Raw genomic sequence first — 16,274 nt, forward strand, 5'->3', positions numbered from 1 at the left:
ACAATGAAGTTGTTACAGTAAGTGCCATAACAAGAGGTGTCGGTTATCTGTTTCAGAAGATGAGCAACCGCCTCCAAGAATGGTCTTAGAACTCAGGTATGTCCATGTGGAATAAGATGACCCTTACTGGGTGTTTCGCATGGCAAGGGGGCTCACAGAACAGTTTGCTATGAAATACAGCTAGGGCCAGAGAAAATGACAAGTCAAAGGTCTCCCCACTTAAAAAACAAACAAAGTCATTCATCATATGGCAATTTGGGCAGGTGCACCTGTCCCCTCAGAGCTTTATTATTATACTGACCATATTAACTGTCCTATATTCTACTCTACAGGAGTCTCACTCCTAAAAAACACAGGCAATCCTTGATCACACAAATACACTCTCCTTAAGCCACTAGGTCTTTTATAGTTGCAGTTGCACAGCTGCTCTTAGGGTTTCATAAATACAAGGTTATCAGATTAAAATATTTACACACAAAGTATTAATTGCATTTTATCATTTTATTAATGAGCCACCCAGTGAACACTGTTTTTGAGTGGCCTTATATATTATTAAAATAAAAATCTGATAGAAAATTTCCTTTGTTTTTACTTTGAAAGTTACATTGCTGAACTGTGGCAGATTCTCCTCCATCTGTTGGGTTGTAGAGGTACCTGAAGATGAGTATCTTGATACACTTTTGCTCACACAATAATATGAAATAAAATACTTTTAAGTGGATTACATACTTCCCTTTCCTCACATGCAAGCCTCTGCCCTTGTGTAGGCAGCCAGTAGAGTAACTGTTGCACATTAACTTTAGGTTTGATATGGAAAGATGACTATTATAGGGAGATGGCTGCCAAAAGGAACAATTAAGCTATTTCTAGCTTCTAAGGTGTTTGGATGGCACATGAGTGATTTTCTGGGGCAAAACATAGGGAGAAAAAACGAACTAGTATGGCAAAGACTTGGCAATTCATGTAGTGAGTCAGACCAGCAGTCAGAAATGGCTTGTTACATGGAGGCAGCTAATTCAGTTATCCTAATGTATTGAGATATTCTAGCACCTCCTTTTAATGCGTAAAACATACATAGGAAAAGCTTCTTATGAAGGATGGAAAACATTTAAGGTCCAGTCAGGCTGCTCTTCTCTGTTCATCTGTAAATAATCATTGTTGGCACTACTCGTAGGTTAGCTCAAATCAGGGACTGCCAATTCACTGTGAATTCATGCTGTGAATTATAGCATGGCAGCAACAGTAGGCAAAGTGAATAAATAGCACAATTGGCTTCAAGCATTAAAACAGGATGGGGTGTGTTTGCATCTCACATGCAGGATCTGAAGAGAGCAGCACAGAAGTAATAGGCCACCTTATTATGCACAGGTAAGCGAAAGTTGGCTGCATTGCATCTGCAGTGGTCCTGTTCATTCTTTAAAATGAAAAGTTAAGACATTTGATGGAGGCTTGGTCTAAATTGCTCAAAATATACTGGTCTCACATTAAGCTTAGACTAAATTTAAAGCCAGCCATGGTGTTGTTCACATCCATTAGAAACCCTAAGTGGAGAAACACCATAGTATACTTTCCACAAGCTGTATTGTATTTCATATTTGTTGGTAAAACAAGAAGTTGCAAGAGAGGAGTGAGAGGCTTTCCACACACATTATTAACAGCAACCAAAATTTAAACGACCATTTAATAGACCTTAAAACAGACTATACGAGTATAAAACACTGGTTTTGTATTTCAAAAGTTGCAGGAAGAGAGCCAGGTCATTTTAAAACAGTCTTCTACAAAACATTTGCCAGTTGGTTACATAAAAGACACTATATACAATATAAAAGCATAAAATAATCCACACTGTAAAAATAATTTAAAAACAAAATATTTTCATTTTAAAATATCTCCTATAGCACAAATACATTTTGACATGCAAGCAAAGCTAAACATATTGCATTCTTTAGTGTAGTCTAGCAAGTTCTGCTATTTAGAACCTGGACCATTAGAAAACATGCCAATGTTTTTCAGATGAACACAGAAGGCCATTCTTAACACTTTTTTATGCTATTGTTACAGAACAGATGTATTAATTGCTTAAAAAGGACAACCACTTTACATATTTCAAAATGGAATAAATATTAAAGCAATGTACATGAATGAATGATCAATAACTGGCAGAGCTCTCTTGGGATACGGCTGGAAAGTGGTTTCACAAATAAACATAAAACTTACTATTAAATACAGGGTGAGGAAACACATTGTGGAAGATGGAAACAATCTGCAGCTGGAAGTATGTGTGACATCCACTTTTAAAAGGCAGCCTTGAAGAAGCAGCGTTGTGACCAATTTCTGTAGCTGCTTTTTGTATAATTCAGTACCAACACGTGGTATTAAGTTATCCAAAACAGAAACCCGTCCTCAAACAGCATATTTTAAACTTATGCTTAAACTGAACTTTCTGTTTTATATTGGAAGTTTAAGTTTCTCCTTTTAAGGGTTTGTGTTGGGTACAGAAGCTCTTTTGGAGACTGCTCCCATATCCTGAATATTATATACACACCTTCAGTACATTTACATATTCACATTTTGGCAGCATTCACAAAAGATTTTATACATTAAGTGCTAGCTTTGTATACTGACTTCCTGTTCCACCTACCCTTTGTGTGTCACAAAAAAGTTTAATGAGCTACTATTTAACTGAACACCATTTTGCTATAATTTTGCAAGCCAATAGGCACTATTACATATCCACAGGAAGTTTTTTGTTTTGCAGTAGCACTTTCTAATAATCAAAGTAGTCAGGGATTCACTATGATGCCTAATTTCAATATGCTCACATGCATTTCAACATGAAGACTAATGTTAAGAAACATAGCTGCCATACTAACTTTTGGGGAAATACCAGTGTTAAACAGATTATGCAGTAACAGAGCTGGGTGGGGGGAGACTTTAAATAAATCAAAGTGTTACAAAGCAAGAGGCGTGAAAATACCATTCTTTGGTCTAGATTAGCTGTTCCCTTTATATTATATTAACATTCCAATGGCTTTTTCAAAACGGTTCAAAAAAAAAAAAAAGGTTGAAATTTGTTAAGCAAAAATATTGTATATGTACACACACACAGCTCACACAGATTAAACTTAATAAAAATGAATGAGTGACAGTAAAAAGATACTTAGTACCTTCAAAATTCAAAAAGATTAGTGTTGAGTGTGCCTTTATAGAATTTAATTGGAAAAGTTAGAAAACTATGCATGAAAATCTATTCTAGTTGCTTATAAACACTACATCCTTATATTTTCCTTGCTCTAAATTCAGTACACATTCATTCCAACATGCCAAAACTGCTAATGCTGGTGGGAAAGTTCCTGAAACCAGTCAGTAATTACTTTATAGTTTGTCTGTCGAATGGTCAAATCCTACAGCTTCGTTTACCGACACAGACTCAGATTCCTGAAGCTCAATTCCATCTTCTCCATATCCATTCTCCTCTTCTCTGTCAGGAGTATCTTCTTCTATACCGTTATAGAACTCTTCAATTTCACTCTCGTCTTCTATGTCTAAGCTTGGACTATGACAGGACCCACTATCGCTGCTACTTCCACAAGAGCTGGAGGATATGACATCATCTTCAGAGTCCGAGTATACCTCAGCACCATGGAAAATATAGCGATTTGGTGGTAAAAACAAGTATTGGGTACCTGAAACATGTTTGATTAGCAAGAATAGTTATTTCAGCATTAATCATCCCAAGAAGTCCTAAATGTGATACATTAATGCTTATGGGTTGTCATTATTTTAAGCACTACTGTTTCTAGGTAAGGAAATAGGTATACATAAAATTTATTACACTTTAATTTCACATGTTGTGGACTATGGAATCCCTTTTTAAAGACTTACTACATGCTGCTATGTGCTTAACTGGATTCAGTAACATATGAAGGCATTCACTATTCAGCACCCCCCTCCACGTTTCTCACTGTACACATAATGTACACATTCCAATATTGTCTCAAAGGAAGAGCTCCCTTCCACTCTCATTTACTGGTGGCCACGATCAAAGATCTTGAGGGAAGGGAAGCAGCTATGACTGTGTAACTAATTTCTGTGGTTTAATTATCCACTTCTTTCCCTTTACTTTTCTCAAAGATACATCTTAATAAGCAATGACATCAGACTGTGCCAATGACTGTTATCAAAGAAATACAGCAATCGCTTCAGAGCTTACCGCCTAAAGGCTTATTAAAAGCAAGTTGACTGAAATACCATTTTTGATGGGCTGTGCAATTGCAAGCTACACTAAAAGGCCTGTACAACTCTTGGTATTGCTGCAACCTGTTCGTGCTACAAGTCTCTCCCATTCCAGGCATCTAAATGAGATTTTGTCTTACTCAGAAAATCATATTTTTATCTCCAGTATACTATTAGACATTCTGAACTTGAGGAAAGCATACTGTTCTATATTAATACAATTTGTAATGCAAAAAACATATCCATGCTTCACATCTGGCAGACATGTACCAGAAGCTTGGTGCTGGTGTGCACACTACAACTTATACAAGGCAAGCTGCCACAAATACCAAGTCAATTTCTATATGGCACTGCAAAAAAAAAAGAAAAAGAAAAGAAGAAATTGGATGGTGTGGAGAAAACTCACATAGTCCATATAAGGAATGGCTTCATATAATAGCTTGGCACTGAAAACTACTGCCATGTGCACCAATCCTTGTAAACTGAGGGGAAAACAAGTTTCCCAATTCTTTTCAGGTTTTTCTTGCAACAATTGAGTTGATTTGGATGCTTAAAAGCAGTGGTAATAACAGAAGTCTGCATCTTAAAATTTGGGTTGGTTTAGATAATCCTTCAAACCTGGTTTTAGATTTTCAGGAGTGAGACTTTGCCTCACGTCCCCGCCCCCCCCCAAGATCCCCTTTCTGCTTAAAGCAAAACTTAATTTTGTCATGATGTCCTAATCAGGCAAACAATGCTGCTCAAATGTGTAGAAGTAATTCCGAATCCTGCGAATCATGTTTGAACTGACCCTTCCCTCTCTTGCTGCTTCTGGATTTTGTGAAAAGATGAGGGAGTGGGAAAGAAGAGGGGGAAGAGAAACAAAAGATGTGCATATTTCCTGTGGGAAGATGCAGGGGGAAAATATCCATGGGGATATGTAAATTCCCCTCCCCTTCACACGACACACAGAAGTGCCATTTCCATTGCCACTTTTTAGATTGTGTGGAATCGCCCATAATGTACTTGACAGCACAATCTTATACACGTCTTTTCAGAAGTAAGCCACATTGAACTCAATAATCCTTACCAGCCTGGAGTTGGTGTGAGGGTTAAGTGATGTCAGTGGGGCCAAGTTGGGATCCAGGGTATCCCTGGTTGGCTCAACTCCTCCCTGGCACATCCTGTTTGGGGGCTTTCCCCCAGTACAGCTGTTTTGGGCTGGGTGGAGGGATAGTGCTGCCCTTGTCACCCTACCTGTGGCAGATCAGAGGTCTGGACTGCAGCCTAATTGCTGAAACCAGTGGTAACCTATGTGATGCCAGTTATTGTGGACTACAGCTCCCATCATCCTTCACCAAGTCATGCCAAATGAAGGTGATGCGAGTTGACTTAAAGGTACTGCACAACTTCATCAACCAAGTGTTTATCAGTGTTTCACGTCCGATTGCCTTTCTAGATTTGTTGCATTTTAGAACAAAACAAAGATTACTACATTGTTTTATTACAAATATCCTAATTTGGATTTTGCCCACAGCCATGGGTAGGACCACTTCTTTAAACACCTTCAGGGACAAAGTGGGATATAATTATAAATAGATATCTCATTTCATATGGGTCTGACAATAGCTTTGTAAGGCAGAAAAGCAAAGAGATAAAACAAGTATATTAGAAATGCAGACATTATTTTTGAAGGCATACAAAATAAATTCAGTTCATATTGCCTACATGTAGTTTGAAAGCTTGCAAACATTTGAAGTAATCAGCTGGTTCAGTCAGAGGAATTCTTTCATTTGTTCTAGATTTCCTATTGTACTGCACCAACATAAATCTAAGTATTTTTTATTGAAGTGGATGTACATGTTTTTGTTTGTATCTCTGGTTGCAAGATCAGGACATTTTTACAAAATGCTGTTCACTACTGACTGAATTCCTTCAAAACAAAATTGCTGTGTTTAATACTTTGAAAGTATGGTTTAATTTGAATGTAGTGGTGTTTGCAAATTATTTAAGCACTTACCATCAAGCCGCTTGCTAATCTGCTCTTTTGCACATCTATTAACCCAACATTTTCTCAGTGTTTCAACAGATGTTTTTTCACTTCTCTCTTTGTTTTCCTCTTGGTTAGATCCATTTTCCTTCACATGTTCTGGGTTTTCTAGATGGTCAGAAAGACTTTCAACATTCTCTAAAGAGTTTTGAACTTCTTGATTTTTTTCTTCTACACAGTTCTCTTTAGACTCCAAGGAAGCATCAGAATTTCCTGCTTTATATTCAGAAGATTGCTCTGAACGTACCACCTGAGAATGTTGTGGTGCAATTCTTTCAGGTGAACTAGAATATTCAGAAATGTTTAGAGGAGTAGGTGGTAATTCAGCTGAATGTATTTCAAATTCTTTGTGAGGTCGGGGAGGCTTCTCTGTTATTTCTGAAAGTTTCACTGAATTGCTACAAAGTTTTGTATATTCACCACCTAATCTATGACATAATTCATTGATAATGACATCACAGTCACCAAGAAGCTCCACGTCGAAGTGTAGATGAGGCAATGGTTCCCTATTAATTAGAATCTGAGGCACTTCATGTGGGATAGAACCTACATGTTTAAGAAAAATAAAACAAAATGAATGTTACAGAAATATAATGTCAACTGTTATTAACAAATGTGACAACTAGTTTTAGGAACTACTTGTAAATGCACTAAAAAGTGACCTAGAATTCTGCTTCTCCAATATTACTTAATAGTATCCAAGATAAATACACTCCTTGCTCTTATATTCCTCCCAGATCTAAAAAACTCTCTAAATTCAATAATTATATATTTATTCTGAAACAGAGACTCCCCTCCATATGCCCAAGAGATGAGCAATCAACACTTACTTGGAATTAACGCAACCGGTCTTACTTTAAGTGAAGACCCGATAACAATGAGAAGATCAACCTCATCTTTGTCATACTTCATGGCCCTATGAAACTGCTCAGGTAGATTTTCACCAAAGAACACTATTTCCGGCTTCATGATGGCAAGTGGTTCATCAGGTGAACACCTGGGACATCTAGGAACAACCTGTATACAGAAGGTTGCATTATTATTTTTAGTTTTATAGAAGCTAAATTCAATTAGCAAATCACTGGGTCAAAAGATTAGCTGCAACAGATTTATTAAGAAGTTCAGATTGCTATAAAAAATGAACGATGTTATAATCCACAGCTTTTCTAAATAATATTCCAAGTGTAACAAAACTGATGATGACATGCAAGTATGAATTGTTTTCTTTAATAATTGTACTCAATAGAGGAAGACTAATACTTTAACCAGTTTTTTCCCCATGAAACACCTGAACAAATTATTTTTTAACTTGTGAAAATGTTAAGAGATTACAATTTTCCAGAGAACTATTCTATGAATAATTTACAAATATTTCCTCTCATCTGTCCTAACAAAGAGAAGCACAGCACATGTTGCATATTTATCAGCTTTTGTGAAGGATTGCCTCACATATGTATTCTCTCTCTATTGTACAGAAACAGATTATGATGCATACAATGAAGATGCATCAATTAAACATTAGAGTCATGTGTTTCCATAGCCAGCATGGAAACCCAGGTCACTAGCCTCTTAGCAGGCTTATAATAATTTTTGCAGGGCTGTAGTTTCCAGGGATGCCTTAGTTCCTCCTTTCCTAGTCTCACAAAGCCTTTCCTCCCAATTCTCAGTCTACTGTCACTATGCATCCTTGATTCAACCACCTTGTCTCCAGACCCGCATCCTTTAGATTCCCTCATCCTAATCTTCAGTCTTTTCCCCAAAGCTGCTTCTGCCCCTAGAGCTTACAAATTATATCCCTGAAACTTTCCCTTCCCAAATGGAAGGTGGACTGAAATCATTCTGACACTGCTAGCTCTAATCTTAGGCAGCTGAGCTAAAATACTTAGGGAAATAAAAGTCAAAGTGTCCAGGTCAAGAGTCACATCTGAACTAACCTACAAGAAATATTCTACTTCGAAGAATCTTTCCAAGCTGCTTTGAGCTCAACTGAAGCAATGGTGAAATAATGCTAGCTCTAATCTTAGGCAGCTGAGCTAAAATACTTAGGGAAATAAAAGTCAAAGTGTCCAGGTCAAGAGTCACATCTGAACTAACCTACAAGAAATATTCTACTTCGAAGAATCTTTCCAAGCTGCTTTGAGCTCAACTGAAGCAATGGTGAAATATAATGTTATATTTGGGGTTGGGGTTGGGAGGGTTCCAGATTTGGGGTTGGGAGGGTTCCAGACCCCTATAATCCCTGGATCCAGAAATTGTTAAAAGCCAATCAAGCCAGGCTAGCTTTCTGAACCCCTAGGTAAGCATCTGGAACCTCTGGAATCTTGCACTGCTTGGAGATTGGAGTGGCATGCAACAATAAGAACTGCACTTGTCTGGAGAACTACAACTGCTTCTATGTAAACTGAATTCTTGAACTGCTACAGTTCACATTTCTAGATATAAGGATAACATTTTATCTGATAGTTATTAACACTCATACTTTTTGTTCATTCACAGTGCATTCCTAATCATGTTTGCACAGAAGATCAGTTAAGGCTCACTAGAGCCTTACTCCTTAAGCCTGTTTATGAATGCAGCCTTAAATGTACCTGATAATATTTATGGTTTTATTCCTACCTGATTGAAAATGTCTCCTCGAACAACTTCACAATCAACTTTGTATTTACAGATGAGGCAAGAAGCTGTTGCAAAGGAACCTGAAACACATACACACACCAGAAAGCAAATAAGGATGTATGCAGTTGTCTGGATTCATATATTAACCGACCTAGTTTATTCTAGTCATACTGATCTGAGAATAGGAACACATACAAACATGTATGACTTAATTTGCATGTTCACACTTAGCTGATAAAATTCACTGGATTATATCCAGTTAGTCATACTTAGAGTAGGCCCACTGTAAGCAAACCCTTGGATTCCAATGGGTTCACTCCAAGTATTAATTAGTTGAATACTACCCATTGTTGTTTTATTTCATTTGTTCATCCTGAAAATCTATGGGGGCACTGCAATAGAATTCACTGTCAGGGAGCCGAAGCACAATCCTCTTCAGATGTATTCATAAATGTGCAGTTCAAAACATTTATCCTATTCTATATTCTCCAGGAACTAACCAAGTGAGAGATATGCAAAATGCTGAAAGATTCCACGTATCCCTTATCACGCACATTAAAATTAACATGAGATCTAGATAGAATTTAAGATTGACTAACCATGACATTGGATTATCCTTTGAATTCCTGCCACTTGTTCCAGTGTATCTATGTTCTGAGTATAATTGCGAAGCAGTTTTTTTTCTTTATCCATCAAAGCTATAAATTTATGACAGAGAGATGGTTGAAACTGTCCAGGATATATTTCCTGTAGAATTTTTTAAAAAGTGAAAAATAAATTTTGCTAATATCACATTTCAGTTTTTGTTTAAAGATCAGCCACCATACATTAGCTATTGCTTACTAGAACCAACATTTTCTTAAACTGATTGTAACTTGTGTTAACCTTTCGACTTGGAGAAAATACTACTAATATACATCATTAACTTAAATGGGGAAAATGTATACACTATCTCCTGCCACCCCCCACCGAAAATATAACATGCTATGCACAGCTTAAATATGGAGTCATGTCCAGTGCTGCTGTTCTGATAGCACAGCATACTTCCACATGCAACAGAACTTCCCCCTCCTATCCTTTCCTTTGAAGACCTCCAGGGATTCTCAAAATCTGCTCCAGATGGCTGCAGAAGCCTTCAAATGGTATTTTGAGGCAGCACAGGGAGAAGAGAGAAAGGGGAAGTCCAACTTTGTGAGCGGTACTCTGCATGCGCACAACCTTAATACAACCCACTCCTCTGAAAAAGTGTATCTTCCAAGCCCCGAAAATGTTGATCATTACAACTGTTGATCAGTGTTAATCATTAAAAGTATGAATGAAAAGAAAAGCTATTTAGCATGCACAATCCTACATCCAGAAAGATCCCCAAATGAATTATAGGTTGTACTAAAAAAAGTATACAGGCAGCCCCCTTTTATGTGGGAGTTATGTTCCGAGGCACCACGTGCATCAGTGAAATCACATATAATTGAACCCCACTGAAAAAGCTTTTGATTTTACATTTTACTAGCATTGTACATATTCAAGTTGGTCAACTTAGCTTGTGCTATTTTCATTAATTATGTTATTAATTTTATGAAAGAATAAAATTTGTTCATAAAGTCGAAAGCTTCCAAAACAATATTATTGCTTTTTCGGTGGATGCCTTAAGTTTAAGACAAAAATATTTATGCCGCAGCTTGGCATATAAATACACCGTCAGAAAATTAGTTTTCCCCACCCGCCACCATCAAACAAGATTCAGTATATGCAATGCTATTGCAAAGTCATAAATCATAATGGCATTTAAACATTTGATTGTATTCAAAACTGTCTATGAGTGGAATAGACTTTTAGTCACACTGAAGTATTTCACTTTCCTCTTCCCATCCAGACACCATCAAAATCTGATTCAGAGTAGAGAAGGAGATCATCTGAAACTTTTTTTTGGGGGGGGGGAGGGGGAACCAGAGGCAGGAGGAGGGCTGGCGAGGAAGATGAAGTTCTACTGTGTAAACTAAAGTTCACTCACACATTTGACTCCACCTATTTGTTATAAGCATATCGCTACTGTATCGAGCAAAAAAAAAAAAGAGTAGTGCCGTCTTAATAGGAGAAGCAACAGTGATAGTTACTCTATAAACTTTGGCTTCTTTTGTTTCTTAATATCCCATAAAAATAAGAACCACTACAAGAGAAAGAGAGCACTGATTATTACTCAAACACACTACAAAGCAAGCATGACATCATTATTTGCAATTTTATATTGGTGCAATAATCAATGTGCCCCTTTGCTCATGTAAGGGCATAACAGCTTTGTGGAAAACTGTCTTTGTTTTAGATACATAAAGATTATAGGCTGTTTAAACGTAATTGTTTTTCATATAAGCAAGAGAGAAAAGGCACCTTTGCAAACTTAAAAAATGGCCTTGGATCTTTCCTGAAGTAATCAATATCAAACATTGCTTGAGGATCAGGAAGATCTGGGAAATCTACTGCAAGCCGTGCGTAGATGCCATCTCTTGATCTGAAGTCAGGGATTCCACAAGAAACAGATACCTGAAACAGGTTACATACCATAATAAAGATCAATTGTATATTATAACAACATTTGTTGCTGTAAAATATTTGGACTATACACCGTAAAATTTAATGTTTAGAGATTTTTAAAACAGTGAGCGGTTTATAAAAGCTTTTAATAACTAACTAAATAATTAACTAAAAATAGTCAACCCCCCCAACTCTTTGCTTATTTTCTTTTGGCAAATAAAATATTACTTTTTTTAGAACTATCCATTATTCAGGTACCTAAAAAAACTGCAGATTAGGAAGTTCCACTTACAACTATAGCAAAACTCTTATGAAAATCCAACACAATATGCATACAGGCTAGAGAACTGCAGAGTTAATTAACATTTCAGTTCAGCCACTTCAAAATCAATAAGACTTTTCTTAACAGGTATCATCTTCGTTCCAGACAAATGAAAGTAGGTAGTGCGATTCTATTCAGGGCATTAGTTGCTGCAGAACAAGCTTCTGCTTGCACTCCAACTAAAGTCATTGTATATGATGCAAATGAGCATCGCTGCCAAGTTCTACCACTTACTTCCTAAAACTTTGTCAAATGCTTTACTAGTCCTATCCAACTGTAAAATTCTATGATTCTACAATGGTTTGGAAATAGGCTGCAAATACACTGCTGCCTCAGTCTCCTGGAGGCTGGCCCAAAGTAGTGGGTTACCAGAAATCAGTTACTTTCCTTAGCCTTTCTACCTACCTTTGAAGATTCACTTGCATAAATTTGAACTACTGAAACAAGGGTAGCTGCTAGTGCCTCAATGAAAGGTCAGTGCTTACAGTATCAGAGCAAGGGAATTAAATGTTCCTTCGTGCTAGTGATAGAAGTTAGTTTCTCATCCCTTTGCTCAGGTGCTCTGCAGGATGCACAGTGAGACTCTGTCTGCTTGTTTGGATGAATGCTCTCCCCCCCCCCCCCACGATTCTAGGAGTTCTCCCACCCCTCCAAATTTGATGGGGGGGGGGGAGGACACGAATGACACTTGTTGCACTGGCTCCCACAAGTGCAACTAGTTTAATCTGGGCCGCAGTACAGAATTGTTGCCCATGATGAAAGGTACATGGTCTTAAAATCATTGCATTTGCTACAACATTCACATTCCACTAGGGCACACAGGTATCTTTCCTTCAGCATATTTGGGCACATGGGATATAAATATTTTCTTAAGAACTGTGAGCTTTGTGATATGGACAACCATCTCTTGCTGGTGTTGGATATAGAAAATGATCTACCCAGGAGCGACTCTAGCATTACTGTAGCACAGCAGAGAGAAATCCATTCACATGATCCACATACTTGCATCAGAATAATTAAAATCTCAAATAATGTTCCACTTATTCTACTCAACATTAGATACATACCCCAGCTCCTGTTAAGACAATTATTTTTTTGCACTCTTGTAGTAGTTTCACAGCATCCTCTATTGTATTAATATCTTTTCTCTTTTTTCTTTTAGGTGGTTCTGACAGGATATTAATAACAATTTGCCATAATGTCATGTCATCAAGTTCAGGAGGCGGAATAGTTTCTGGCAACAAGTCTTTCAGAATTGCACGTGGATCTGTGCCTAGCATGAGATGTTGTTGGACAAAAGTGTATGGGCCTGTAATAGAAAATAAAGCAATTGTCATCTGGCTGATGCAGAATATTCAACCTGATGGAGAAAATTCTGCAACATTTTTTGTTTATCACATTTTCAACAGAGCAAGTAGCATACCAATCTGAAAAACGTGTAATGTACTGCACACAAAAGGGCATGCATTGGCATTATGGGTGAGGCATCCTGTGAGCAACAAATAACCACAGCATTTTTGTATTAATCCCATGAATAGGATAATTGGTTCCCATATCTTTTTTCCTTTGTGGGGTAAAAGCAGCTAAGGAGATTATTTTGAGTAAGAAAACAATTCAAATGGTAGGGCAGAATTAATCCCCAATTCAGATTGCAACCTCAGTTGCTGCATAAAACAAAGGAAAAAAAATCGGTGAAAAAAAATTACAGAACTACATGTAATGTGAAAAGGCTTTGGGAGTAAACCCTAAGGAACAATCTGTGCCTGCTGCCTTGCAGGACATCCTTGGGAGAAGAAAAGGCATGGGAGTAAACCCTGCAAAAATTAGGAGTGGAGTCCCTAAGGCACTTGTATGGTGTCTTGTATGCCTCCTTCCCGCAACTCCTGCCACCAAGCTGGTGCCAAATGTATTGCTTTCCTTTCCTTTGGACCACATGAGCAAGTGTGAGAGAGGGTCTTGTTGTCTGGGCAGCCCAGGACCTCCATACACACTGCTCAGGCTTGCACCTCGGAATGCCCTCAATTGCCAATTCTGGATTTAGAGCTGAAGAAAGAGATAGAGCACTCCATAGTTCTGCACGGTGTAGAGTTGATAATATGGAAGGATAAAAGCAGGGGCAATTTGCCACTCAGCTACTCTTCCAAGGTGTAACTCCTACTCATGCCAAGATAAGCAGCCAAATATACAGGCACCTCAACAAACCACTCAGAGTTCAGACTTACATGAAGGAAAGACAACAGTGTCACAAATATAAAGATATGACTTGCCCAATAAAATAAAAGCAAGAATGAAGGTGTAATCTTACAAGATATTTATTTGGAACCCCTATATTGAAGTCTAACTATCTACCTATACGTGGCCTTGGAGTCCAATCACTGGAGCTTGCATGAGAGGCTCTATCATCTTCATCACTCTCACAGGAATGGAAGCCGTTTGCAATTATTTCATCATTAAAAAACATATTGTCTGAAAGACATTAAACAGAGAAAAGCTATTATCAGATAAAAGTAGGGCCATCACATTTAGAACAAGTTATGCTGTACTTCACCTACAAGAAGTAACAAGATTCCTTTTAAACTGGGATTTAATCATGTTTACATCATCCTCATTTATGTAAGCTTTAGGTACCGTCGAAATAATATGTGTGTAAGATTTGCTTTAACTTCTGTATCTTCAAGAGTTGCATAGAAGAGGGTGCTCCGCCTCCACATGATGCACTTGCCATAGAAGTCAGAAAAACCTAGCTTGCCCAAGATCCCTGTATTCTGCATGGGATTACTAGCTTTTTGCTACTAAGCAAACCGTCAGCCCAAGTGAAACTGGCTTCCGTCAGCTTTCTCCTCCCAGGCACAGGCTGCTGTTCAAGACTGCAAGTTATATGCAGTTAGAGCAAACTTGTATAGGACCAGGCTGCACGTTTAGTCGCCTTCTCCCAGCTCTCTTCCCCCCCCACCGGCTCCAGCGGTGACAAGTGGATGGGATGGGAGGAGCCACAGATTACTGCAAACATTAAGACTGTGTTTAGGAGGATTTCCCAAGGCCTTCGGCTCTTGAAGATCGAGGGAGGGAGAAGGACTAAGCAGAGCCTTGACTTCCCCCCGCGCCAATCCCATTGAGCCGGGGTTAGAAGAGGATGCCGGTGTTCTCGGGTCTCTCCCTGCGACTCCCTCCCTCCCGTGCCGCTAAAGAGCAGGCCGAGCGGTGCTGATGCTGCCGCTCCTCCTCCGTGACCTGGTCGCTGCCCTGCGCCCACCTGTCGCCCCCTCCGCCTCTGGAGCGGCTCCTCACCTGGGCGCGCGGCCGCCTCCGCAGCGCCGTTCGAACACTGCGCCGCCCCGCAGCCAATGGCCGCCTCCGCTGCGTCTCCGGCGGGCGCCGCCTCTGCTCCCTCCCCTTGGCTCGGCCACCACCTCGGCAGCGGCGGCGACGACAACTGCGGCAGTAGTGGCTGCGGCGGCGGCACCTCTCGGGCCAGGCCCCAGCGCCTCAGCCCAGCGCAGCTCCAGGCTTCCTCTCCTCCTCTTTCTGCCACCGCTGCCGAGGCCTCTCCCGGCTCGCTGTCGCCAGAGGAAGCAGCAGCAGCAGCGACCTCTTCCTCCTCCGCCAGGGCCTCCTCGGCGGCGCCTCCTATGTAAAGAGGCGCCTCCGCTTCTCCGCCGGCTTCCTTCGCGGCCGAACAGGCCCGGCCGGCGCTGTCAGTGGAGCCCCGGCGTTGACGCTTCACAGCTGGCTCCGGGCTTTCCGAGGCGGCTGACACAGCGCCGCCGCCGCCGCTGCTGCCGCGGCCGCCGCTCCGGCACTGGAGGAGCGGCGTCTCCCCGTCCGCCATCTTGGAGAAGGAGCAAGTACTCCCTCCCTCTCCCTCTCCGCCCGCTCGCTCTCACCCCCCACCTTTCCCCGTAGATGGAAAAGACAGCCCCCCCGCACCTCTCTCACACACACACACACACACACACACACACACACACACACACACACACACACACAGAGATTTAAACACGTCACGTGACCCCGTCGACGCCCACGCGGGCAGCCGCCCAGCGTAGGGCCGCAACAACAACAAACTGGATCACGTGACGCCGAGCGCGCGCGGGTGGGGGTGAAATGACGAGGCGGCTAAGTTGCGGAGTCCGCAGTCACGTGACCCCCCCCCCCCCCAAGAATTTTTCTGACGTGCCCACCTTTATATATTAAAAAAAGAATAATTCACCTATATTTTGTCGACTCTTTTATAATAAAACTTGAAGCTAAAAATACCGTAACGAATTCCTTTTGATTCTAACGTAACTTACGGAGTGCGGGGTGGGGGGGGAGGAATCCCTTTGAATGCAGTGGGATTTATTTCTGAGTGAATATGGATAGGGAGAAGATCGTTATATGCTTTTGTAGTGTTTGGTGTGTTCCCTACCCCCCCCCCAAAAAAAATGAATAAAAGCGAAAGGAGAATAAACAAAAGAACTGAGGGAGGAAAGAGGAAAGGCGCTGACGCAGCAACTCGTTGAAGGAGCAGCGAAGGCTGGATGGGCGGGCAGCTCCCGGGTT

At 40.1% G+C, this 16,274-nt stretch overlaps 1 protein-coding gene and 1 long non-coding RNA gene across 3 annotated transcripts; one reads left to right on the forward strand and one right to left on the reverse strand.

Annotated features, from left to right (window-relative positions):
* The first annotated feature begins 282 nt into the window (after window positions 1-282).
* On the forward strand, window positions 283-1,926 carry LOC310762896. The gene is made up of 2 exons (XR_014548292.1): window positions 283-644; window positions 1,622-1,926. It is a non-coding gene; the product is annotated as an uncharacterized lncRNA (long non-coding RNA).
* Window positions 1,664-15,876, reverse strand: SIRT1 (sirtuin 1). Of its 2 annotated transcripts, XM_083614472.1 has the most exons (10): window positions 15,703-15,876; window positions 15,021-15,663; window positions 14,082-14,198; window positions 12,800-13,041; window positions 11,267-11,419; window positions 9,481-9,628; window positions 8,882-8,961; window positions 7,096-7,282; window positions 6,236-6,811; window positions 1,664-3,686 (listed from the first exon to the last, which is right to left on the reverse strand). In XM_083614472.1, exons 2-10 carry the CDS (start codon window positions 15,559-15,561, stop codon window positions 3,376-3,378), a joined length of 2,355 nt encoding a protein of 784 aa, XP_083470598.1. In that variant the 5' UTR covers window positions 15,562-15,663; window positions 15,703-15,876; the 3' UTR covers window positions 1,664-3,375. The 2 variants fall into 2 exon arrangements, with proteins under 2 accessions (XP_083470598.1, XP_083470597.1); XM_083614471.1 differs by having other exon boundaries at window positions 15,021-15,876.
* Between the last annotated feature and the right edge of the window lie 398 nt (window positions 15,877-16,274).

Source organism: Podarcis filfolensis (genome assembly GCF_964270895.1).
Source record: "Podarcis filfolensis genome assembly, chromosome: 5".
Taxonomy (NCBI): Eukaryota; Metazoa; Chordata; class Lepidosauria; order Squamata; family Lacertidae; genus Podarcis; species Podarcis filfolensis.

What these genes read in the sequence shown, in the direction of transcription:
- SIRT1 (XM_083614472.1), bottom strand. Translation starts at nt 15,561, where the DNA reads ATGGCGGACGGGGAGACGCCGCTCCTCCAGTGCCGGAGCGGCGGCCGC. An exon ending in CATTTTTTAAGTTTGCAAAG is followed by an intron (nt 9,629 to 11,266) that starts GTGCCTTTTCTC and finishes AAAATTCTACAG; the next exon opens with GAAATATATCCTGGACAGTT. An exon ending in GAGGAGACATTTTCAATCAG is followed by an intron (nt 7,283 to 8,881) that starts GTAGGAATAAAA and finishes TTCTGTATACAG; the next exon opens with GTTGTTCCTAGATGTCCCAG.